Source organism: Corvus cornix, chromosome 1A, assembly GCF_000738735.6.
Source record: "Corvus cornix cornix isolate S_Up_H32 chromosome 1A, ASM73873v5, whole genome shotgun sequence".
NCBI lineage: Eukaryota > Metazoa > Chordata > Aves > Passeriformes > Corvidae > Corvus > Corvus cornix.
Genome location: NC_047057.1, coordinates 29,895,911 through 29,921,266, shown reverse-complemented (window position 1 = coordinate 29,921,266; position 25,356 = coordinate 29,895,911). Strand labels below are relative to the sequence as shown.

The window sequence follows — 25,356 nt, the reverse complement described above, 5'->3', positions numbered from 1 at the left end:
GCTTTGTCAGATGTCCGTTTCACACTTTCCTTCCCACTGCTTATGAATCAAAACATTGGATCCCTAACACTTGCGGTCAGTTTTACATGCAGTATCTTATTTACATACTTAAATACATATTATTTATGCAGAACAGTCTCTACATATGCCTTTTTTATTGTATATTCTGAAAAAACAAATGAGAATCCATGGTTTGTTGGCATCTCCTCCCCACAGCTCTATTCTTATTCCTTAATGATTCTACTTTAGCAAAAGATGAGCTAAAAGCTAGCTAATTCTTCATCACAACTTTTTATTGTGAGTCAGTATTTGGAGTGTGAGTTGATTTACGTAAGACAAATAGCTCAGAAAGATCACCCACAATCTACAAGAGAACCACAGGAGGGATAGTTTCTCTCCACATATCTGGCAATAATACTAGTTGAAAGCAAGAGAATTTGGATGGAGAAGACTCCGATCTTCCTTAACTTGAGGTTCACGATGATCATGTAAGAGTTTTGCAGGGCCTAGCTTCATAATTTGATAATTACTTTTACACTGATTCAGTAATATAGCAACACATTACCAGACGAAAATACCTGTGAAACAGGTAACACTCCTTGACAATTTAAAAAATAAATTAAATCAAGATCAGAGTTAAAACTCAAATCAAATTCTGTCCTAAGAGACAAAACAAGTAATTTCATGGATCAACAGGCGAAGACTGAATATTCTGGTCGAGTTTTTGCTTTCATACTTCTTCAAAGCAATGACAGAATGGATTTGGTTTACACTTTTCAGAAAAAAAAGTCTAACAGTAAGGAGAAGCAAACTAGAAAATTCTGTGACACATGAATTCAGTATTTTTCTTTGTTTTTCTTCTTCATTAATGTATTTGAATAGAACTATATACACTTACCACTGACATGCAAATTTCTCGCTGTCTATTTCTACTATTCCTGGAGGTGGAGCAACATGTGGTGCTGTCCTAGAGGCTGTAGAGAATGTGGGGAAGGAAAAAAAAAAACCAAAACTTGCTGAAATGTTTTTTTATCCTCCTGAATGAAGCACTTAACGACATCCACTGGTACAGTTCCTCCTATGTTTGTCAGTAAGGGTGTATCCAGCTAAGGCAAGTCACAAAGGTGCCCTATGCAGACTAAAGATCTGCACCACAGTCTACCAAAGTGAAGCAGGGCTTGCCAGGGGCAGAGTCACAACTGAAGTGCAATCACGAGGTGTGCACCTAGTGAACGGCTGCTTCCAGATTCATGATCACGATCTCAGTACATTACAGTACTGAGCATGATTTTAAAGGGGCGCAATACTCCGCCACAACAGGCACAAAGACACAGCAATTATTTTTCCAATTCTTAAGTGGATGCAAATATAATGCAAAGGATTTTGTGGCAATGTCACATCAGTTCATCCTATTCACTCTTGTTCACCCCCTTGGTTACATTCTCTCCCAGTCATTTTTGCTGTGGTATCTGCACCCATTCCAGAAGCAGCACACTTGGACACACAAGCCAGTGTCTGTTGCAATGGTTCTTCCTCAGTAACTTCCTAAGAATAATCAAGATTTGGTTCACATAACAAGAAACTGTTTAGAACCTTCAAGAGTGAGTCTATCTCATCTCATCTCTGCAACTCTATCAAACACTACATGTTACTGTGGAATAATACCTAGTGTAAAACAAAATATAAAAAGGACCTCTAATTCTCTGCAAATTGTGGGAACAATCTAGAATGCATACATTTTCTTTCCACTGAACAAGTTAAAATAAGCAATGTATGTAACTTTCAGAGAACTTTCAGATTAGCAATTGAGTAACAATAAAATTTTTCCAAAGCTTGTTTCACAACAGTTTTGGGTAACACAGCATATTTGCTTCATGAGCAAGTGTTTGAAAAAGATACGTATGTTATGCATAATGGTACACTTACTTATGTACGCTAATCAGAAATCTAGAGAAGATAAAAATCAGAGATCATATGGGAAATCATAGAAGAGTGTGTTCTCTTGCAGTGATACTCACCTGGGACACCTGCTGCATGGGCCTGTGAAGAACCATGATCCATTACCTGTGGTCTGACATCAAGTATTCCTTGCTGGCTAACACACTGATGTTCAATGAGCTTTACAGCAGTAAGAGCATCAGGTCCAAACATCTGGATGTCCATAGAAACCAGACATACTAATGTATCTAAAGTATTGAATGTAAAACCAACAATGACATTAGGACAAGACAAATGAATGCTGCTGAAACATACTGATTTGCTTTAAAATTGCCATGTGTTGAAAGGAAACAAGTCTTTGCATGCTTCTGTATGGTTTTGGGTTTTTTTTAAACACACTTCGTGGCATTAAAAAAAAACTTCAGAATTTTTAGCATCATCAATTCCTTGAGGAGACAATGAATAAATTTAGTAAATTCCATCCCCATGCTGTGTGCTCACATACACACAAGCAATCCACATTTTAAAGAATATGTCACGGTCAGTGGTTAAGCCTTTTTTCCTGCATAAGGGAGAGTAGTAATAGATTTTGCTTCTCCCTTACCTATGCTCTTCTCCACTTTAGCAATCTTTGAGCACGCCACTTCTCCCATTTCTGTGAGCATGTATAGCACCTCAAGTGCCGAGATTACAAGCAGCACATCTGGTAGTGTGAGATGACATATGATCTCTTTATAGGATTCTTGATCCACATATTCACAAATTAAGACACCATTATCTTCAGCCTTACAAAGATTTGCCAAGATTTCCATGCCTGAAGAACAAATGCAAAGTAAGTTTTAAACAGCAGTAATTACAATTCTGATACAACAACAGGAATAGCTAGAGATCTTACCTCTCATTTTTAAAAATCTATCCCTCGACATGAGGCATTTTGTAACAGTGTGGAACATTAGATGAGTAGTTTTGAAATCAACAGGATCCAGAAGAAGCTGATGTGAAAGAAAAAAAATTACTAACACTATCCATAGTGCTAATGGCTCAAATCCTTCAATTTGCGTATCAAAATATAACATCCAGAAGTACTTAACTGCAGTACACACAAATTATACTCATGTTCATAAAAACTGAACCCTGTGAGCTTTTGATTGTAGCTAGCATTTTGAGCCCCTTCCTCCTCTTCTGCTCTGAAGCAGCAATCTAACTTACACTTTCCAGTGCTCAGAATAACAAAAATAACTTTATTCTCAGGCAGTCAACAGTATATACAAATGGATTTTAATATCCAACGAAGACCAGGACTTGAGTAACAAGTACTCCTTCCCAAATGCTATCCCAGTCATTCGTCTTGTTTCTACTTCTGCTTCTCAATTAGAGGACTCAGCTGTAAGTAACATTCTTTCTCATTCAGAAGAAGCTGGGTACATGGTAAATGAAAAACACCATCTTTTTTCAGTATGTAGTAGTGGACAAATACTTCCCGTCTTACTCTCTGATAGTACCCATTTTACTTAAATTTTTATGCTATATTTTAAAATATAAGGACTATCTGAACATACTACCTATAAAATCCATATAATTTATCTGCATGGTAGTATGACATACTGAAATAATATATTATATAACACTTAACCTCTACCAAAAAAAAAAAAAAAAAAAAAGCCTCACATGATTCTGGCAGCATACCCAGTGGCATATGACTAGTTTACACAGAGTACAGTACACAGAACATAAAACCCTCTACAACCATCTCTCTTAAACATACTATTTTGAAGATATGACTAAAGGTTATAATCATAAAGTGATGAAGGTAGCATACAGACTGCAGAACTTAACAAATTCCTTTCTTCTCTCTGGGAAACTAAACTGAAAATTATACACTATGAATATCTTGTATCTCCCTACATCACCAGTCTTCTTCATGTGATTCTATTTTAGCAGCTGACACATACAGTCAGTTTTACTTTTGGCTCTGAACACTTGTTTTCAAATTGCTAATTACAAATTCAGAGAATAATTTATTTCCTTCTCCATGCAATGATAAAGGAAAAAAAAAATAATTTCATGAACACTAATGCTTTCATCAACTTATACTTGAATTGTTCCGTTTGGAAGAACATTACCTCTGCTGCAATATTTCCCAGCGTATCAAGCCCCAACTGCCGTAGAGAAATAAAGTGACTGTGAGCAGAGAGTAGCAGGAACCGAAGACAAGTACGATTAGCTGCCAGAAGTTTAACATTTCCCTCTTCAAAAGAAAGATTTCGTAAAATCACTGCTATCTGAAGTACTCGCTGCCCTTCGATATCATTAATGCCCAACTTGCGAGGTGGATGAAATAAGGATTCCCAAATCCATTCTTCTGATGGAATATCTACGAAGTAAATAAATAAATTTTAGTCCTTCCTCTGCTGTATTTACCAACATGTATGTACTAATATTAGTCAAGATGTCTCACCTTGAGATTTGCTTCTGTCAGAAATTAGATCACGAACTTCAATATCCTCAACAATATCCTTCCAAAACTGAAGAAAAAATTAAAAATACTTAATTTCTAGGGGATATTTCTTTAAATATTAATTACTTTTATTTCTATAATGTTAAAATATTTAAATAATATTAAAATAATTGTTCTTTAAAAATTTCCTAGTACCTTGATTCATCTGATAGTAACCAGAAGTGATGACATGCAAGATGTTCAGTACTTTACATTAGGAAACTCTTCCCTTCAAGCACCAGAAGTAGGCAGCCACAGGCAATCAACACTACCACAGAAGTGCTTTGCTGAAGCACATACTGAAACTATAGGGCAGTTTCCCGTGCACCATTAGAAATACAGCAATTACAAATGGAAAAGAAGTACAGTTCATCCTCCATCATCTCCAAACAGTGATGACCCAAGGCAGAATAAGGTGACTCCTCCCAGTCCCAGTAGATCTTAAGACTCCTGCAAGAAGTTGCTATTTGGAAAGACTTTTTAAAGCTGCTGTTGTGTTTCCTACTTCATCGTAGCACAATAAAAAGAGAGAAACAACCACCACCATCACAAAAACTCTTTATAAATATAACCAAAGCTGAATGCTTCAGCAGACTGGAATTCAAATTACTTTTCAAATTTATGGCCTGGTCTGTAAATGGTTGTTTTGTTGCTAGTCCTGTTGAAATTCAAGAATTAATCAAGGAATTAAGGTTTGCAGGCTAATAAAAATATATATTGTGATGTGTAATAATATAAAAATATATAATAATACATGCATTCTAATGTGTATATCTGAACAAAGATATAAACCTTCCTTTGACTAATAAAAATCCGTACATTCCTTTGACTCACTGATGAAATACAGTTCCTCTTTTGACTATAATCACAGAATAAAACCACCAATAAATCTGGATAAAAAGGGAAGGATGGGAAGTACAACCAGCTGAACAGCAGGAGAAATTTTGCTATGCAAATGTAATTACTAAATTACAGCATTCATACCAAGCTTGACACTACTATTTTCTTGACAAATACAATACTACAGATTTTCTAAATTGGAAGGAAAAGAATTTTATTTCCACTGCAATGTTGCTAAATGGCGTCCAAGTACTGTTTAGTAAAGAGGATTACTTGCACAGAAAGGATTATTACCTCATTTTAGCAAAGACAAAACAGCTAGAAAAAGTCTTAATTTCTTACTGTTTGTGACAAATAGATTTTTCTAATTAATACTGAAGCTATCACCAAAAGCCACAGAAGACAAAGGCATGCAGGCAAAATTCTGTTACAAGGGAACAGGTGAAACATGACAGGTTTTTTTTGCCCAAAGGAACGGCAAAAATGGAAAAACATAAATTAAGCTTTCTGGGTATTCATTTGAAAAACACATAGCACAAAGGCAATAAAAAAATCAGTTTAGCATCACAAGCAGTTATTTATTCCCTACTATGAATGACAGCTGCGATCTAGTACTACATATTAATAGAAATAACAAGGCAGGGTGCAAAACTGAAGTTCTTTATCAATAATTACTCCTACGTATATATTTGGATGATGGTAACACGCTGCTAATAGAAACATAAAGCTAAAACTTTGAAGCAACCAAATAATGCTAAGAGATAATGGACAAAGGTAAAGAACTTGATTCACATTCACAGTCTGATTACTGTCAGTAGCTAAGTTCCTTTGGAAAAAGATGCAAAGGATTATACTTCACTGAAAATCACATAAACCAAATTACTGTCCATAAAAACAGTGGACATTTGAATCCACAAACCATAATGTAGCAATGGTATGACTACTTATTGTCCAAGAAAAATACGAGAGCAACTGGAATCAAGTCAGCTTGACAAATTACTGTGAGAGACAAGAAAAGTGATGTTTGAAAAGTATTTCAGGTATTTAAGTGCATAAGGACCTCTCTCTGTGTACTGTCTGAGAACGACTCAGAGGATAAATGCACAGTAAAGAATTTTTAAATTTATACAAAGAAGAAAGAGTTGGGCAATAAAATAAAAAAATCACAGAAGAAGAAAACCAGAGAAGTAAGTAAGGCACAAAAACTGCATATATATGGATTTTGGAACTCTACAGCTAGAGGAGGCCTCAAGTAAGTCCAAGAACATGAAACCCAAATCATTTGACTGAAGTAAACAAAGATGAACGGTGCATGAAGAAATGTAATGCAATTTTTCATACACTACACACCAGACACTGAGCAGCTGCTGGAGACATGAAAGAAATACCTGGAAAAACAGCTAAATCTATCCGATTATAAACATACTATATAAACAAATCACTCTTGAAAGCAAACTATACTCACAAGTGAACCTTGGTAACATGAGGATATTCAAAGCTAAGTGAAACAGTTAAAAATGGGAAAGTTTCCAGAGTACAGGAGAAAACATCTGAGCAGGATGCCATCAGAGCTTGTGGATGGGGACAACAAAACAAACAAGGAGAGATACAAGATGACTGGCTAAATGCCAGTTGTTCCAATCCTTAAGTAAGGACATGCAATCAAGTCCAACTAACTAGAGATTTAAGCTTATTGACAGCACCAGGAAAAATCAAGAGGGGATATAGCAGCGAATTAACATAGCTGTAAGAGATAACAGCAGGTTCAACTTAAGTAACACTCAAATTTAGACAATTAGTGGAACAAATTCACTGACTATTAAAAACATTTGATTCAGTTTAGAAGTAAGCTCTGTAGAAAGTGAGAAAGTATGTCCTGTGGCAGGTAAGATAATGGAAAATACAAAATTTTCAAACAGTTTTATATAATGCAGTAATGATTGGGGGAAGGGAAAGAAAAAAGAAAAGAAAGGTAATTGATTCCCTTGAAGTTTAGTATAAAGAAACACATTGTTTTTCATCTTCAGCTGACACAGCAATGATACTGGAGAACACAACTAGCAGTAAAATGAAAAAACAAAAAAATAAAGATTTTTATTTTATATGATAATATGAACAGTGAAAGGAGGAACTTATTTAATAGCTGTTATTTTTTCTTGAAACTGCAAAAGCACATTAAAAAAAACCCCAAAACAAACACCAAAACCAGATATACGTGTCTATGCTGACAACCAAGTATCTCTCTCCTACATCAGGAAGCTCCCATGCTTCCCCCTGATTCCTGTTTTGACACAGACACAGCTGCAATACAAAATAAATTACTTCCAGTAGTAGGGTCGAACAAATGCTTGCAGTGAGATGCTCTTAAAAATCTGAATTCTTGGCATTAGAGATACTTTTAGATCTGATGTTAGTTTTTCACATGCTTTCCGAGTATTTCTGACATGCTGTCAGCAGTATTTCACTACAGAGTGGTACTATATATGTTGTAATGTCCAAAAATAGATCTTGGAGAGCATCCAAGTTTTTTATTAGTAAACCTTACTGCAGTTACAGTGGTTCTACTTAAAACTTTGTTAAACATTTATAAGAACCAGCTGCCCTTATACCAATTACTTAAGTTTATATAATTAATATGTAATAAATTAGAATACTGTATAATTTTAAATGTTTACAGATCTAGACATGGCGCTTGTTGCTGCTCTAGATCAGCAACAGTCTGTGACAGCTTAGGGTGAAGTCAACACAGAAGAGCTGAGTGCTTAAAACAAACAAACCAACCAACCAACCAAAACACAACCTACAGTACTTCTGGACGTATTTTTTCAATGGAAAAGGGAAATGAAGATTATGAAACAGTTATTTTTACACTTAAGTTTGGCACATTTGTATCACATTTTCAAGTCCATATACTCACAAATATGAGAGCTTAGCTTTCTTGGTTTTAAGTTTACTTAGGAAATTTCGATTAGGGAATCTATTCACTTGTATTTCAACACCACTTATCAATTAACTACAACTACTATGGTCCAGCTTGTTCTCAAACTGAGTTACATAAAACTAAAACAAAAGATAAATGGAGAAAGCTCCCAACAAATATCGTTCTGTAATACTGGTAAGATATTTCAATATATGAAACTATTATGGAATTGAGCAGAAACCTAGTTTCATAAGGAACTGAGATTATCTCTCCACATTTTTACTTAATAAAAAGCATAAGGTATCCAAATAAATTTTAATCTAGCTTTCTTCTATTTTAGCCACATAAATCATCACCTGTAATTCAATTCAAAGAAATTGCCTATCATAGTAAATATGCTGAAATATCAAATCTCTTCCAGCTATAATTCATCCACCAAAACAAGTTCATCTAGAATAAATAACCATTTGTACAAAGAAACTTCAGTTCTATTTTTACCTCATTCCACTGCTTGTACAGTAGCTCATGCCCTCTAGTGGAAAGATTAAAAAAGCCTTGTGCAAAAATAGCTAACTGAAACAAACCTGCAACATTGCTAACCTATTACAGTATTTCTCCTATACTTCTTATGCTATGATCTTAATTTTCATAATTCAGAATGTTTCTTTACTGATCGTTGCAGTTCAAAAAAACCCCGAAAAAGCATTATTGCTCCTTGTTAAATGTTGCCCAATATTCCTTTTCTTCACACATATTAGGTTCCTTATAAAAGAAACATGGAAGCCTTTGTTCATTTGCCTATACCTATTTTTTTCTTAATACACTTCTTCCTGCTTATCCACACATTATAGGACAAGTGTGACATAGCGTCCTATTACATTTAAATCAAAGGAATTAAGTTGAGAGTAATTTTAAAGACATGTGCTAGTGTATCTTAGAATTTTCAATCTTTTTAAAGGATTTTATACCCACCATATGCAGCACAAAATTATTTTAATAATTTTTTAATTACCTTAACAAAATCTCTATCAGTTTTCTCCTTCCACTCTTCTCCAAATACAGCAGAAAATGATCCTAAAGCTTTAAGCACAAAAAGCATAATTTAGTAAAATTCAAAAAATGGTCATTTTTTATTAATCCATAAACTAAATAAAGATTAAAGAACACTGTAGACTCTTCCAGTGTTTCCTTTTGATCTTAAAAAATACCGCATAAACCAACTGAAATGTCTGCTGTCATTTAATTAACAGCTATTGCAGTTTTACAATTTAAGTTGAGAGTAAGGAGTTCATAAGGAAAGGGCTAGTTTGTGAACCCTGTAAAAAAAAACACAGGGGAAACTTTTCCAGAGCTCTTTTCCAGGAGTCAAGATGACTGCTCTATTTTCACCCTCACATCGACAACTGTTTTCCACGTGCACTGTGTAAGCACAAACACTATTGCAGTACTTAAACAAATTCCCACTTAGGTCTTCTAAAAAACTTGAACAGTAGTAAGATTTTGACAGCATTCAATTCAAACTCAATATTTAACCAAGACCAGTAATGGATGTCCTTGGGTGTTTGATGGAGCCACTACCACAGCTTTTGTAATCAGTACTCCTCAAAACCAGCCAAGACTCAGTCAATCCGATTCAAATGCTGAGTCAATCCAAAAAATGAACTCTGTCTTGCAATACTCTGTCATGAATTAATGACACATTTAAGTTACACTTAAACATTTTGGTTCATCATGTTTTCTTGTTTTGAAAAAAATGCTACAAATCTCAATTCCAAGACCACATCAGCTTTCAATTCACAGAATCCAAACCAAGGCCTCATGCAGCTCTCCAAGCTGAATATACTGCATAACCCGCAAACCCCTGGGGTTGCCCCATGACCTGCAATCTAACTGATATCTTGAAGTTTAGGAGGGGACAGAAGGGAAGCTGTTGACATATTTTACCTAAAAAAATTACATTATAAATAATAACAACTATAAAACCTTAATTATGGACAAGAAAAATCTAAAATCAAATTAAATGAAGTTAATCAGCTATTTTTTTACTGCCACCTGAAATTATTGTGATAGTATTTTCATAATGTCTGAATTTACTAATTAAAGAATTCATTTAATCATGAAACCTGGCAGATTTACTGTAATTACTTATACCATAAAAGCATGTAAGTACTTCAAACTGAAGCTTCATGCTTCAAAAATAAGTAAACATAACCCTGCTATTTCTTTCCCCCATTTGTCCTAATTAGTCCTCCTAATGCTGCTAGGACATTTCCCTGGATTTATCAAGAAGACAACAATCAGGTGAGATAAAAATGAAGTTTTTCCCAGGGAACGAAAAGAGTGAGTTCATTACACGCTCATCATTCCTCTAGGCTTTACCTCAAGTATTTTTCAAAAAACACTAATACAGACAAGCTATGGAATAAACCTGTTCCTCAAGTTAAGAACTCCAGAAAACAGTCTACCTCTACAGTATCCAAAAAAACCCACTAAATAGCAATATAAAACTTGATTAAATTATTTGCAAATTCATAGAAGTTCCATCAAAGGAAGAGGGGAGTAATGGTAACCTCAAGAATCTAGAGAGCAAGCATTCTGGGATCATACGCAGGACTAAGCTTCCCTTTAGCTTCCTTTCAAATATTTTCCTTTGAAAGTTCTTGTAACTGGACTAGATGCAAACACTAAATGACCAAGGTCTGACCATATCTGAAGGACACTGAAAGATGCACAAATTGGAAGAGCAAGAGAGAAGCTGGAGGACACTAATGCAATACTGGGGGGAGAAGGGGGAAGCTACAAATTATTATGTAAAAATGCCAATGATTAAAAAACCCAACTAAACCATATACAATGGCTAACACTGGTTCTTCCCCAGAATTTTAAAAGAGAATCTTTGACATACCATACTATGTTTATGCTTACACATGCAAAGTAGATTTATACTCAAACAGATATGATCACCTATACTATCAGACTTAATTATGCTTGGCTGAAAAGGCTCATTTGAGAAATTTCTTATAAGGCAATTTCTGAAAATCAGTATAAAAAAACCAACCAACAACCAACTAAACAAAAAACCCCCACAAAAGCAAAAAAAAAAAACCCAACAAAAAAGCCCAACAGCAAAACAACCCCAAAAAAACCAAAACCCACTCCCTCCCCCCAAAAAAATCCCAAAACCAACCACAAAAAAAACCAACCACAAAAAAAAAAAACCAAAAAAAAACCACCACAACCAAAAAAAACCCAAAAAAAAAAACTACCAAAAAGCCCCAGCACAAACTGGGTAAATATTTCCTCCTCACCACCCCAAGATAAAAACTATGCTGTCATGATTTTATAATGGTTTAGGTTAACTTATGTTTTGCTCCTCTCTTGACAGAAAGCAATTAACAAGCAATACTTAGGCATTGAGGTCACACTGAAAAAAATCCAAAGAATTTATTTCACATACTTCACTATTTTGATGGAATCAACTAACTCTCTTTTGAAATTTATGTGCTATCACATTAAGTAATTCTGAAAATCAGATTAAGATTTTCATCCCTTGAGTTTTATATTCTGGATTTCACTACAGTTGAACGTGTAGTGAAGTATCAGGACAAAAATGCTAGCAAGTCATCGTTTTCAGACTACCTTTTCTTAATTTTTAAATCTGCAATTGCCATTAAAAAAGAATTATGAAAAGTCAGCACCGTCTTACAAATTCAAAATGAAACAGTAGTACGCTACAAGCAGATGGAAATCCAATGCTGTAAATTTAGCACCCTGAACAACTGTCTGTTTCTATCAAAAACCTAATCCTTACATTTCACTAACCCACTAAATAAATTTTTAAATTACCTAACTTAAAAGGCATTTGTAACGTCTGATAAAACCTGTAATTGTGGAAAAGTTAAAGAGAAAAACTAGATATAAGTATATTACCATGAAGTAAGTTACTAACATTTTAATTATCATGAGTTGTGAAAGATGCTACAAGAGGTATGGATTCTTTTTGTCGCAAAAATGTTGTTATATACTTACTGTCATCAAATACCCCAGCATTTGCAAGCAGTAAAGTGATGATTTTAGGGTCTTTTTCAAGCTGCATAACATGTTTGCTTTCATTTGAAAGAAGAGTACACACATTAATTGCAAAGTCCACTTCATTTGGGAGTCCAGATAACAGTGAAAGCACCAACTTATTATAGTCATTTGGTGAGTTTAAGTCCATAGACAGCCCATAGCTTTGACGAAGATAATCTAAATAAAAAAAAACGAAAACCAACAACATTTTCACAGCTAAACTAATTAAACTTGAGGCAATACATTAAGCAGTATTACTGGAAGTAAGAATTTTGAAAAGGTTTGTTAATACATTATTGCAGTTTTTAACAAGTTTTTTACAGTATTCAAGGTATTTTTTTGTCTGTCCAAAATACTGAACACATTCCACTTTGCTGTGTACCTTTCTAGGTACATATTAGTTCCTTCGCCACCTCTAGAACGCAACACTGCAGCACGTTCTTCCAAAGAAAAGCTTAGAAAACACAAGCTTTAATTAAAGCAGAATGGAATTGTAATACAATTTGAAGTCAATTTCTACACAACAAATTACACGTCCATTCCACAAAGCCCACTAGCTTCTGATTTAAAGCTTAACTAATTGTAGGCTCAATTCAGTTATTTGACTCTCTGGAGAAATGACAAATGGAAAGAAACACACTGCAAATTTTCAAGGTAATTTTTTTCAAGACAAGTAACTACACAGCTCTACTAATTAGAAAGGATAATATTTCTAAAGGAAAGAAATAGCTTATGGATTTTAATATTTGTTTTGCTGTGGTTCACAATGGAAAGGTTTTTGAGTGTATTAAACTAATCATCTGAGTGTCCTACAGATTTGACAATTTTAATAATATTCCAAATTTATCTATGCACTATTTCTGTAGTTTGGAAAAAAAAAAAAAAAAAAAGGAAAAACAAACCACACACACGAAGAAAATAGGACTTTCACCCTCAAGAATTTACCTGAAACGCTGTGTTGCTGGTAGTTATAGGATGTTGGAATTGCACCAATAGGAAGTTGCGGCTTTGGATTGCCTGGTTGTACCTCATCATCTTCCTCTCCAAAATGATGGACTTTTTCATACTTTTCTAGATAACTGAAATAAAATTAGAAAAAAAATGTTTTTAGTACAGCTAAATCTCTCATTCCAAAACCTGAACTGCCAAAGGAAGCAATCTGTGGAAACATGGAGATTTATTTACTGGAAACAATAATCAAAGTGGTAAAAAATAAAACCTGAGTCAGACTGACAATAGATGACAGAGAAAATATCTATATGTTTAATTACTGCTTTAGATACCAAATTTTTCAGATTTTTCAACAGTGATACTTAGCTAAATTGCAACCAATTTGAGTCCTTTTGTGACTAAGTCTATTTTTCCCAAACAAGCTTTTGCTACCTAAAATCACTCTGCAGGTGAAAGCATCATAAAAACTACTCTGTGCAGGTTAGCAATACATATACCGAGGTCAAGCCCAGAAAAATACTTAATTCTTTTTGCCTTGTTTAAAGAGAAACTGTACACTGGGTCCTAACAATTACACAAGAGTAAGAGAATTCAGACAGGAATACCAAGGGCAGCAATTCAGGATCAGAACTTGAGAGCCATAGCTGCAGCTAATAACTACTGGAAGTCCCTCTGAGCCCCTTATGGAAAAAAAAAAAAAAGCTGATATACTGTACAAAGAATGGACTTCAAGCACAGAAATTATATATACCAAAAGTAAACAGTCAAGCAGCTTGGTAAATTAATTATTTCAATTAACAGTTAATTTAGCATTAAAAAATGTAACTTTCAGAACTTCCTACACTCCACAATATAAAGTCAACTTAAAATGCCCACTGTAGCCTTAGCTTCACAGTGATACATAGCTGCAAAACCCTTCATGAAATTAAGTCAAGATCAAAGCTGCCTAAATTTACAGATTTTAATTGTGCTAAAAAATGACAATACCAAGTCAATGAAATCAAAATAAAAATGCTGTATAATCAGAAAATAATTAAAAACTATTATCTTTCTCTTTGTATTTACTAAAATATTTACTATATGAGTAGGCTTTTGGTGCAATTTTTGTCAGTAGACACTGAAGTCATTAACTCATGGTAAATCAGAAAGATTTTAAGAAAACAGTATTCCCACTGACCTCTGAGGAGTACTTCACATTCATTAATTTAGTAATTATTTCATGAAGTGAGGTATCAATGACATAACCATACCTTTAACATTTTAGCAAATACATTTTTTCTTAAGAAAAGGGTGCATTTCAGAAGAAAGGAAAGATATCAGAGCTAATAAGGCATATAATGTTGTATTGTATCACATCGAAATATGATTCATGTCTGACTAGAGTTCAAGATATTCAAAGTACTATATATGTTATTGTTACATGAACCACTGCCATAGCCCCCTCCTTATTACATAAACTCTTGAGTGACTTAAGGAGTCAGCAAAAATCTTCTCTGCACAATCAGTTACTGTTAGAGATTTTAAAAGACTAAAAATTACATTTAAATATGGTTGCTTTTATCTTTAAACTAAAAATCCTCAATTATGTGAGTTAAGTTCCAACTGCATATGTGAAAAGAAATTAAAACCTTCTAGAATTGTTTATAACTTTTTTAAAGTCATAGCTCAACTGTCCTAAAATTTAAATCCTACGTTTTCTCTTCCCTACATTTCCTTACCCTTTTATCCCACTTCTTTCCTTTAGCTTACATTTTATATCCAGATGAAGCAAATCTGTAATCCAATCAATTTTAATTAACAGAGCGTGTGCATTTATGGTAAAGACCAAAAAGAATAGTTCAAAGACAGCTTGACCATCCCTTCTTCTGTCCAGTCACTCACTCTTCAGAGAGCTCATTCAGAAAACTAGGAGGATTCTACATTGGCTTTCCAATAGTTTTTCAAACTGAACAGGGGTCAGATGAATACTAGATCTAGTGCAGGGGAAAACTGCAGGTGTACACAGCCAAGGATACCACGTGTACAATTTCTACGCTGGCAGAAGCTACACTGCCATAGCTTGTCTAATAATGCTGGGGCTAGAGCTAATTTCCTCATATTTGTTGGTCTGAGTCAAAGCTTGAGCTTAAAACAGTTTCCTTACTGAAATAAAATTTCATAAAAACATTTAATACGATGAAGTAAAAATCCCCATACAGAAACACATATGGTACTCAAAATACAGTCTGCAAATGATTCTGGACTTGTCCATTCTGCCAAGACTGAATAGCTACTTGAACATTAAAAAAAAAGCTGTATATATCATAAAATAATTCATGTTGTTTGACAGTTTTATATGGAACATATATACTTAACCTTATGCTTTTTATTAAAGCCATGTCTCAGCCAAGCTGAACAATATGAATACCCTAGATGTTCTCCTCTGTTAATACCTACTTTATCAAAATGTGTTAAAACAGTTCCACTGGACACAGAAAATCTCAAAGTTCAAGAATCTACTTCCTTTCTTCCCTCTCTGAAAAAAATTTAGGCATACATTAAAAGACCTTTGCAAACTAAAATGGTCATAATCTGTTCAGTGTTGACAACTGTGACAAAGCTCTCACAATGTCTTATTAAGCATTTCACAGGAAACCAGGATTCAAATTAACTTTAAGTGATGATCTAATTTTTCCCTATGCAAAGGCAAGGACCAACTTCACTTTACTAAATTCTGAGCTCTTTTTGTTGTTATTCAATTTAGTGAGGTTCCACCTCTTCGAAGAACAATCCTCCTTTCTTATCTCACCCCAAACGATCAAGTTTGCCAAGGAAAAGTCAAAAACAAAACAAAACAAAGCCCCCAATAATCCCAAAGCATTAGTTACAAAGGCTAAACCCTGCCTTCCTCCCACCCCAAGAAAAACCCAAACCCCAAACCAAACGACAGAAATACCTTCCCCACCTCTAACACAAACGCTTTACTCTCTTCAAGATACTCCTAGCATTGAGGGAGGACATTGCACTATTTTTCAATCCATTGTGTTTAACAGCACTGTAATACTAAGTTTCAACTATAATAACCAGACTGTAATAGGCTCCTCCGTATGATTCCTTTATGCTACGTAAGTACCAACTGTTTACAGACAGCTGTACAGACCTCAATCCTCCAAACATTCCTTTTGTTTCCTGCAGAGAGAATGCATGACCTGGAATTACAGTGTAAAGAAGAAGCTTTGCAAATTAGCTTGTACATGAGCCTTACTAGTCTTAAATTCTAATCTCAACAGTCTGGCATACAGCTACTATGCAAACAGCAGAACAGTTTAGCATAAACACACGTCTTGCTCCAATAGACAAGAAATTAAAAAATAATAAATGGAGGTTTTCTATTACTGAAAAACAGTTGTGCAAATGCTCACACATTACAATCAGTTGCAAAAGGCTAATTTCATGTTTCAAAACAGGTTAAATCTGTAGTTATAGGCTAAAAAGGTATACTTTGATCACAGAAAATGGTTTTCAGGAATTCAAAATGCTTCCTTAATTTCACAAAGTCACAGGTAGTAAACATCAACAACACAGGTCTCAATCTTCTAATCTTCTCTTTTAGTTTCAATACCAACTGAACGATAAGGTCCTGACAGAGAAAGATGCAGTTAGTATGTAACGAGAATTAAAGCAACTAACTAAATGAAAGACCAGAATGAAACAAACAATGTATATGGGATAGAAAAGTGTAAAAGATGTCTTTAAAAAAGCTCACTTAAGTACTATGTTGAAGCCTTGGTGAAGATGGAGTAATAAGTAAAACTGCCCTCTGTACATATGTGGAAAGGTGCTCCCCGCTGTTAGCATGGCACCCTGAACTGGTGTTATCCAGTGCACACATGAACCAAAATATTCAAGAAACTGATATGCAATGAAACCCATTTACAGCCACTCCTGGCCTTTCAGCTTGGATCACTCCTCTGTTCTGAGAGGTTTAACATAAATTAAATAAAGGAATAAATGGAAAAATAAATGAGTTTTTAAAAAGCTACACACCCCAAACAAAAACACCACCACCAACACTCCCCAAAACCAACAAAAAACCACACACCTCTGGTGAATAGCTAGAACGACAGGATATGCAAAGTACTTAGAAACAGGAAAATACACAGGCAACCAGAGACAGATGTGCAGACTAGCTACTTTTTGAAGGGCAAGTGATTTCAATGTTTTCTGAAACCTTGGTTACTTTAAAAATCTCTCGATTTGGAAATCAAAAGATCATATCTCTCTGAAAATCAAATTAACATATTACACATTCTGTTCCTCTGACAGAACTTCAATAAGTCACTTTGTTCCATTCAAGTCTGTGAGAAAAAAAATCTATGAAGATGAGTAATATTTTTATCCATGAAAAATACTTATTTAGTAACAACACAGGTTTTTATTCAGCCCAGTGATTTTTAGGCTTGCTTTCAGATATCTGGGAAAAAATACAAAAAGAAGTCTAAACTAGGTACATCTATAAACAGTAGCCCTGAATGGCCTTGGAGTATACTAGAAACTGTTTCAAGTAACAGTACATAACATCTGGCTCATTTGAATATTTTGGCTCCCTTTACCAGGACACAGTAAATTCATTGAAGATATATTAACCAACATCTGGCAAAACATGATGTGCAGACATGAACCATCACAGTCCAACTATCAGTTCCCTCCTCATCTTTGCATTCAGCTGAAGAACAAGCAGGTACCATTTCTACCACAGCTCTCCACCTCACCTTTCTTGAAACTATCTTTCTAACAGCATTATTAGTGGGAGACTGACAATGCGACCTTGCACCATTTCTGTCTGCTTGAACACCTTCCATTATGATGCAAGACAGACATGCACTTCCCGCTCACTCTCTTGTACTCCCTCTCCCTCTTTGCAATACTGTTAACAACACCCTAGACAATCATGAGACAAAATCCTGATTGTAATAAGGATTTCACATTACTGAATATTCCAGTTTGTGTTACCTTAAGTGAGAATCATAGCATAAAGTCTCTTTTTACCCCTAATTCAACACGACTCTTGCTCTGATCTTGAGGACTAAGGAACTCATGGCAACTCACGAACTTATGGTGCCAATCAATACCATCTTTATTAGAAAATCCATTGCAGTCCTATAGCTTGAATCTGTGCCTGATACAGTTACTTGAAAATCCAATCCATTTACGAAGCCTAATAGCAGGCAGTATTTTAATCCCATAGAAAGCTGTTTCTCAGCAGGGCCGAAGCATTTATGCTTGACTGCTGCTGCTGGCACACACAGTGGAGACTGGTGCCACACACTGCAATGAAACTCCTGCTTAGAACTTGACAAAGCTGCAGCTGCAGCTGCCCAAAGAAATGCACAACTGATTTACTCATCTCATAGATGTTCACTTACCAAATTCCTGATCCAAGAATTATCCTAAGTAGTTTCCGGAAACGGCAAACACAATAACCTGCTCCAAGGCTCTGCTCAAACTTTTAGTGTACACCAACAAACTGCCTCAAATTTGATTTCATGTCTGAGTGATTTGCCAGTGTCATTAGCAAGCTTTTCAGGTTGGTTGTTTTTTTTTCCCTGGCCCTGAGGGCACCATGAATTGCAATTCAACAGTTAAACCCAGTTATTGTCAGAATTGATGCTTGCAGCTGAATCCTTCAAAAACAACACTTGAGTTTTCCATCTTCACCTTGTCTAACTCAGAAACTGACTGTCTCACATAAGGCTTCCAGTGAAACACTCCACACGTGATTCTCCGCATTCTTTGTTTGATTTCCAGCTTATTGTGACCACCTAATAGGACAGGCTGACAAATCAAGACCCTTAATGCTGTACTTGGCCAGCCTGCCAGATGAGTACAAAACTCCAATAGCTGTGCTTTTCAAACACCTGGCAGACTGTCCCACAAGGTACGTGCAGAATACTGTCCCAACCAGCCTGAGCTGGCCTGTTTGGAATGAGGTCCCATGTGGGCCCATCAGACCATACACACCATACCAGGGGCTCTACCATCCAGCCTCCACCCTGACAAGATTCTGTCACACTTTAGGAGAATTGTGAGCAAACTCAGTAGGCCCTGTGAAGATTAAACAGCCCAAGCCCTTTATGCATAACCACATACAAACTATAATTGCATTTAAATGGAATTTAAATATGTTAACATTTTGTAACACATTTAGTAACACGTGAGACTACATAATAGATGGTCCAATTTGTAGTTTGCTTGAAATTTGATTAAAAAATTCTTACCCTACCAAGAAACCTTTGCAAACAGAGGAAACCCAAATATATGCCTTCACAAAGTTCTGAATCTTTCCTAAGGCAATCTTTGTTAATCTTTGTTGGAAGAAGTGTAAAAGTTATGAGCACCACCAACCCTGCAAATTTCACTTTGTTAGACATTACAAGAAGAAAAAGATTCAATGCTCCAAAGAAAAAAAATAAATCATTCAAGTCAATGAAAATACTTTCTTAATATCTATAGTAACACTGAAAGGAAAGAAATTAAGATACTATTTTATGTTTTCATACTAATAATGCCCCATCTTAGAAGGGAAACAATAAAAGATATATGACATCCAACTGAAGTGCTTAGGCTGGAGTGCAGTTTCAAAAGACTGAGGTGGCTGGAGGATGACATCAGTGTCTGAAGAAACTGCATTACCAGCAACTCCAACATATCCTAGATAAATACACTGCTATATAAGCTTGTCTTCATTTAGTTTTATTTACACTGAATCTACTTGTGATCCACAGCTGTGGTCCAAACTTCTTTTACAGGACTAACTCTCCTGCTGCACTCTCACTGCTTGCCAAAAACAATTCAAATCCAGCATCACCTCTTACTGCTTTCAGTGGCTGCTTCAGCAGACACGATGGGCTTCACATCCAGGAATATCTGAGCTGTGCAATTACTAACTATTAATTCTCCAGTCTTTATCTTTTCAACAAAGGCAATTCCCAGACGTATTCCTCTTACTAATACTACAGTCACTCTGTTTCCATCTAGGATGACAGCTCATCAAGTCTCAAGTATAACTGCAGTCTGAGTTTAGCTCTTCAAGCAAAACACCAGAACCCCCTAGATTTGTTATTATCTCTATTACTTTTTCACAAATTCTTGAAAAACCCCGAAGTTTCTCTATTTTGAGAAATAATCTACAGTACTGCCTAGATTTCTCCACAGTGCTCCACAGTGCCTGTACACAAGAGTATCTGAATGGCAAAGATGCACTAATACAAATGGTACCGCAAGTTAGGAACCCCTGTAGGCACATGCAGGAAATTTTAACTAAGCATTGTGGGGTGTGCCCATAGCACAGTCACAACATACTACCGCCTACACCAGCCACCTTATTTCAGACCACCACCGAAATCCCAAATACCAACACATTATGAAAGCCACTACAACAATTTCAAGTATTCATGTATCCACTGCAAAGCTGGCAGCAATAAAAATGAACGTCTCTACACTGTAATACGTATTGTGACATAGTAATAATAAAATTTTCAACTAAACACAGCTTCTGACATAGCATTAGTTATAAACAGCATGTCTTGTAAAACAGAGTCTGCACAGAATTCAAAAACTTGCATTGAGTGAACATTATTTAGGTCACTAAGTGAAGTATCAAGGTAAATACTAAAATAAAATTATTTGTTTACGTGGATTCCTTCACAAACATATCCTAGGACTCGGTGGTGTTCTGCCAACAGATGTATTTATCTAGTAAGTGTATTTAACAAGAAAATACTTTAAAATATACTTATACATATATACATAAAAAATACATACTTGAACAAAAATCAGAATATTCCTACACAACATGATAACTTAGAGCATGTTTTAAAGATGGGGGCTTCCATTAATAAATAGTGGCTTGTATTTTGTCAAGTATTGCAGCTAAAAATCTATTAGATACTCCCAAGCAAAAGAATTAGAATCAAGCAAAAGCATATTAAACACATTACAGACTTTGAACACCAGAGATTAATGACCGGGTGCTCCAGAAGTATTTCCTGAGACAAGCAACTACAAATATGAACACATTTTAATGCAAATACAAATGTACACATTTAATGTATATTGTGTATGAAGTTGTGTAACCTTTAGAATGGTGAACATGAATAGATGTTTAACTGGCCTTTATAAGTAACCTACAAATATTTCATTAACTCTGTGAAGAAAACTACACATATTATAAACAAGTATAGCTTCATTTGACCATTACTTCTGACACAATTTAACTATTATGAAATTTAAATAGGAGAAAGACTTTTTTTTTTTTCCCTGGTGTGTGTGTGGGGGGGGTGTGGGTGTGTGTGGGTGTGTGTGTTCAGGTAGCACAAAAGAAAGTGGAGAAAGAAACACTTGTTAGAGCAACACAATGTTCCATCAGAGTACAAACTGAAGAGCTGTTCTCACTAAAGAGAAAATTTCTATGGCAGTTCAGTCTTAGGTTTTTTCCCAAATTCAGGATGCAAGCTGGCCCTGTAGTACGATTAAGGAAGTGATTCCCTGTAGTTTTCAGTTCACAGTTCCATTATCAAACATGCAAACAGAGAGAGCTAGTATTTTTTCACAAGAATACTTTACTTTCAAACTTTCATGGACTTCATTACTGGTATCACAGAAACCTGACTAGAGGGTTTTGTATGCAAGGAGTAAATTCTTTCATTTTGGTCCTGCTAAACATTACACCGAAGTTATTTTCACAACAAGAATGTCCTGAATTTATCCCACCAAGAATTCACAATTCTTTGACTTTCTCTCAAACCATTATAAATAACACAGCTTGCTATATTATCACAGATGGCAATAGCCACTTACACCTTGTCCTGGCTATGCAGAATAAATTTATCCTATAAAGGCATAATCGAACAAAATACCACAACATGTGAATGGTCACACATCACATACTTACAATTACAATTACACACTTATTCAAAACACTTCGCTAAACTGTAATCTGTCTCATCTGCAGACTTGCATACTCCTTTTCAACTCCAAATACTTATCGTGCACATTTTTGAAATTTAGGAATATTACACACTTTTCAGAATGCAGTAATAAGAAAAAAATACTCTTTTAACTTAAAAGAATTAAATATATTAAAAATTTGTAACACCTTTTATTTTAAAATATTAAAAGATATTTAAATTTTTAAAAAACAATTGAAAATATTAAAAAATTTTAACACGTCGTATTTGTGTATTTCATTGTAAGTATGCCAACAGAAATGCTGCTTATGGATATTAATCAAACACCACTGACAAAAAACATGTCAGCTGTTTCTAGAACGAGGTGTGGAAGCCCAGACTATACACAGTCAAAGTACTATCTCAATTATTGGAAAATGGCCCTTTCCCCATGGCCTATTATTAATCTCTTTGCCACATTCTGGCAGTACTTTGACAAGAAGAGCCAATAGGTTCCCGTAGCAAGCCTGGTAATTAGAAGGATATTATACAAGAGCACAATAATTGTAGATTTAAATCTCATGAAAACAGCAGCCTAGAAACCGCTTTTCTAGATTTTGGCAATTGCTCTAGCCACCATGATAAACATTTCCACAATACTTATTTCAGTGTTATTCAACAGTTACTAAAAAAACCTCAAAACCATAAAAGACATAATAAAAAGATAGAATTTACTGATTCCTAATGCTTGTAGTCTGTTTCTTAAAGCTAATGAATCTATAAGCATTTATTAAAAATTTATTGCCATGTCATTTTTCCACCTCACATAGCTATCTGTAATTTCATCATTACTTTCTGCACAGATTCGGCAACTTAAACAGTTGCACTTTTCTGCCTTCATCACAAATTGGTCTTCTCCTGCAATAAATTTATTTACAATTTCTCTGTCAAACTGTATTCCACACTGACCACATAATCAAACTATATGTACTAGTTACATGTCCTTATTTATGTGGTAAATCAAATAAAAATATGAACATTAATTAATTCTTGAACACTCTACCAGATGGATCAAATATTCATGAAAAAAATAAGAATGGAATAAAAACCAATCTTGAGTAAGAGGATCCTGGTGGGATTCTGCACACTAGGAACATAAATTCTTTAAGGTCCAAGTGGAGAGGAAAAAGCTGCCTTGGGAGTGAGTACCTTCTTTGTCTCAAAATCTTCCCAGAAATCAGTTTGTAAAAAGGAATGCAACTGGACCCTCATAAAAACACTCAACCTAAAAATATCTGTATGCTTTGAATAAATACAAACTACCCAGAATGAAAGTAAAATAGTAATAATTACTAATTTTAGATTTTTTGATCATCTAACAATATGCACTTATATGGTTTAAAGTATCCCAGTGCATTCTGAGAATGTAGCCAAGTGTAAATTGAGAAATGATGATAAAGAGGTAACATACTGATTTAGCCGTCTAAAGCTGTAGAGGCTACACACCTATACCAGTAAAATCAACTGCACTTCATGGAAATGAACTGCCTGTACCACTAAACTGTTAGAGAAGTGCCTGAAACAACTCCTGTCCAGACCAATTAGCATTCTTTCAAGTAATTTAAAGGCACCATTCAGAAAGCCATCCTTGGTAAGGGGACCATTCCCAGAAGTAACTTTGGATATAACTACCCAGTTTTGGGGCTAGGACTATGGACGTGAGCCGTGTTATGTCAGTTAGCCTCAGACACACTTAATTCACTAATATAGATATAGCTGGAGAATCACTGAATGCTGTACAGATGGCCTCTGGCTTAACACTAATTCTGATAAAGCATGAGGAAAGCAGAAAGACAGATGAAGCGTCTGTCGCTCCTTCAGAAAATATTTTAGAATTACCAATGACACAACGATAATGAAGAATTTATAAGCATTTTTTTTTTGCTTTTTATAACTAATGTAAAGCCATTAGAACATATACAAAGATAAAAGAAAGACAACAAATGGGCATAATGAATACAGATAAAGCCCAAAGATCATACTTCCTGTTGGAAAATATCCATCTCGGTCACTGAAGATAGTCATTGTGAATTGCTTTAAAGGCAGAAGGAAGAGAATTTTGGAGTATTAGAATGAAAAAAATAAACCGAGAGCTCTACTTTTAAAAAATTACAAATCTAACAAATTACCCAACGAGAATGCTGTTCTGAAATACACAATAAAACCACTCAAACTCAAATCTTATATAAAACTGAGATACAGATACTAATAATGTGTTGAGCATACTGGAAGAGAAATTATTCTATTATAGGAAGGCTAAAAAAAACCACCTCAGTATCAACAGTATTCAGGTATTAAGTATCAGAAAATGCCTGGAGTATATATAGTCCCTGCTGGTGGTCTGGGGTTTAGAGGAGATAAAACCTGATCCTCCACTGTGGACTGACCAACCCTTTCAAATCCTGTATAAACCCAGTAACGTTTATTGTATTTCTAATATTTTGAATGGAAATAACTTGTCAGAAGGTAAGTGCTCTGCAATTAACACACTGTGTCCCTTTTCAAGAGACAGTGGGTAGGGACTTCTAAGACTGAAGAAAGTTCATTATGGAAAGCAACAAAGTCACATGGTATCTGTATTACGCAATATACAGGCAAGTAAACTAACATTTCCCTAAATAATCATCCAGATGTTATTCTTTCTTACTTCAGAGCTTTCTACACGGTACATAAATTTGAATAGGTACCATCAAGTTGGCTTTGAGCAACTTGATCTAGTAAAAGATGTCCCTGACCATGGCAAAGGGGGTGTGTGTAGGGTGTGTGTGCTGTGGACTGTACGGTCTTTAAATTCACAAGCATTCTATGATTTTGGATTACTACAGCATATAATGACTGGATTTGCTACTTACACTTCCTTCACCTTTCCATTTGACTTCTACAGTGTATATATAATATATGGCTAAAACAACCAGTTTTTTGAAAACCTAGCTATAAATTCACAACGGTGTACTTCCACAGAAAAAGACACTACTTAAGTTTCCAGCTAAGACCAGCATATGATGCTAATCGCTTTCTTTAAGTACTCAATATTCTGAAACCAGGCTACCTCAGTGTCACTTAAGCTCTGGACACATTTTGAAGATTCTTCTTCAGACTAATGAAATCATCTACCAAGAAGCAGAGCTTGTTTCTACAAAAGAGCAAACCTT

The 25,356-nt window shown here is 35.1% G+C and overlaps 1 protein-coding gene across 1 annotated transcript in view; it reads right to left on the bottom strand.

The window, feature by feature from the left end:
• ARID2 (AT-rich interaction domain 2) overlaps window positions 1–25,356 on the bottom strand; it is a 91,315-nt gene that overhangs the window by 24,169 nt on the left and 41,790 nt on the right. The window contains exons 4-12 of the mRNA XM_010413609.3: window positions 13,212–13,345; window positions 12,225–12,443; window positions 9,208–9,275; window positions 4,397–4,463; window positions 4,062–4,312; window positions 2,834–2,930; window positions 2,543–2,752; window positions 2,019–2,186; window positions 899–974 (exon numbers count right to left, since the gene is read on the bottom strand). Of these exons, the coding sequence (XP_010411911.1) occupies window positions 899–974; window positions 2,019–2,186; window positions 2,543–2,752; window positions 2,834–2,930; window positions 4,062–4,312; window positions 4,397–4,463; window positions 9,208–9,275; window positions 12,225–12,443; window positions 13,212–13,345 (1,290 nt within the window). The remainder of the gene's footprint in view (window positions 1–898; window positions 975–2,018; window positions 2,187–2,542; window positions 2,753–2,833; window positions 2,931–4,061; window positions 4,313–4,396; window positions 4,464–9,207; window positions 9,276–12,224; window positions 12,444–13,211; window positions 13,346–25,356) is intronic.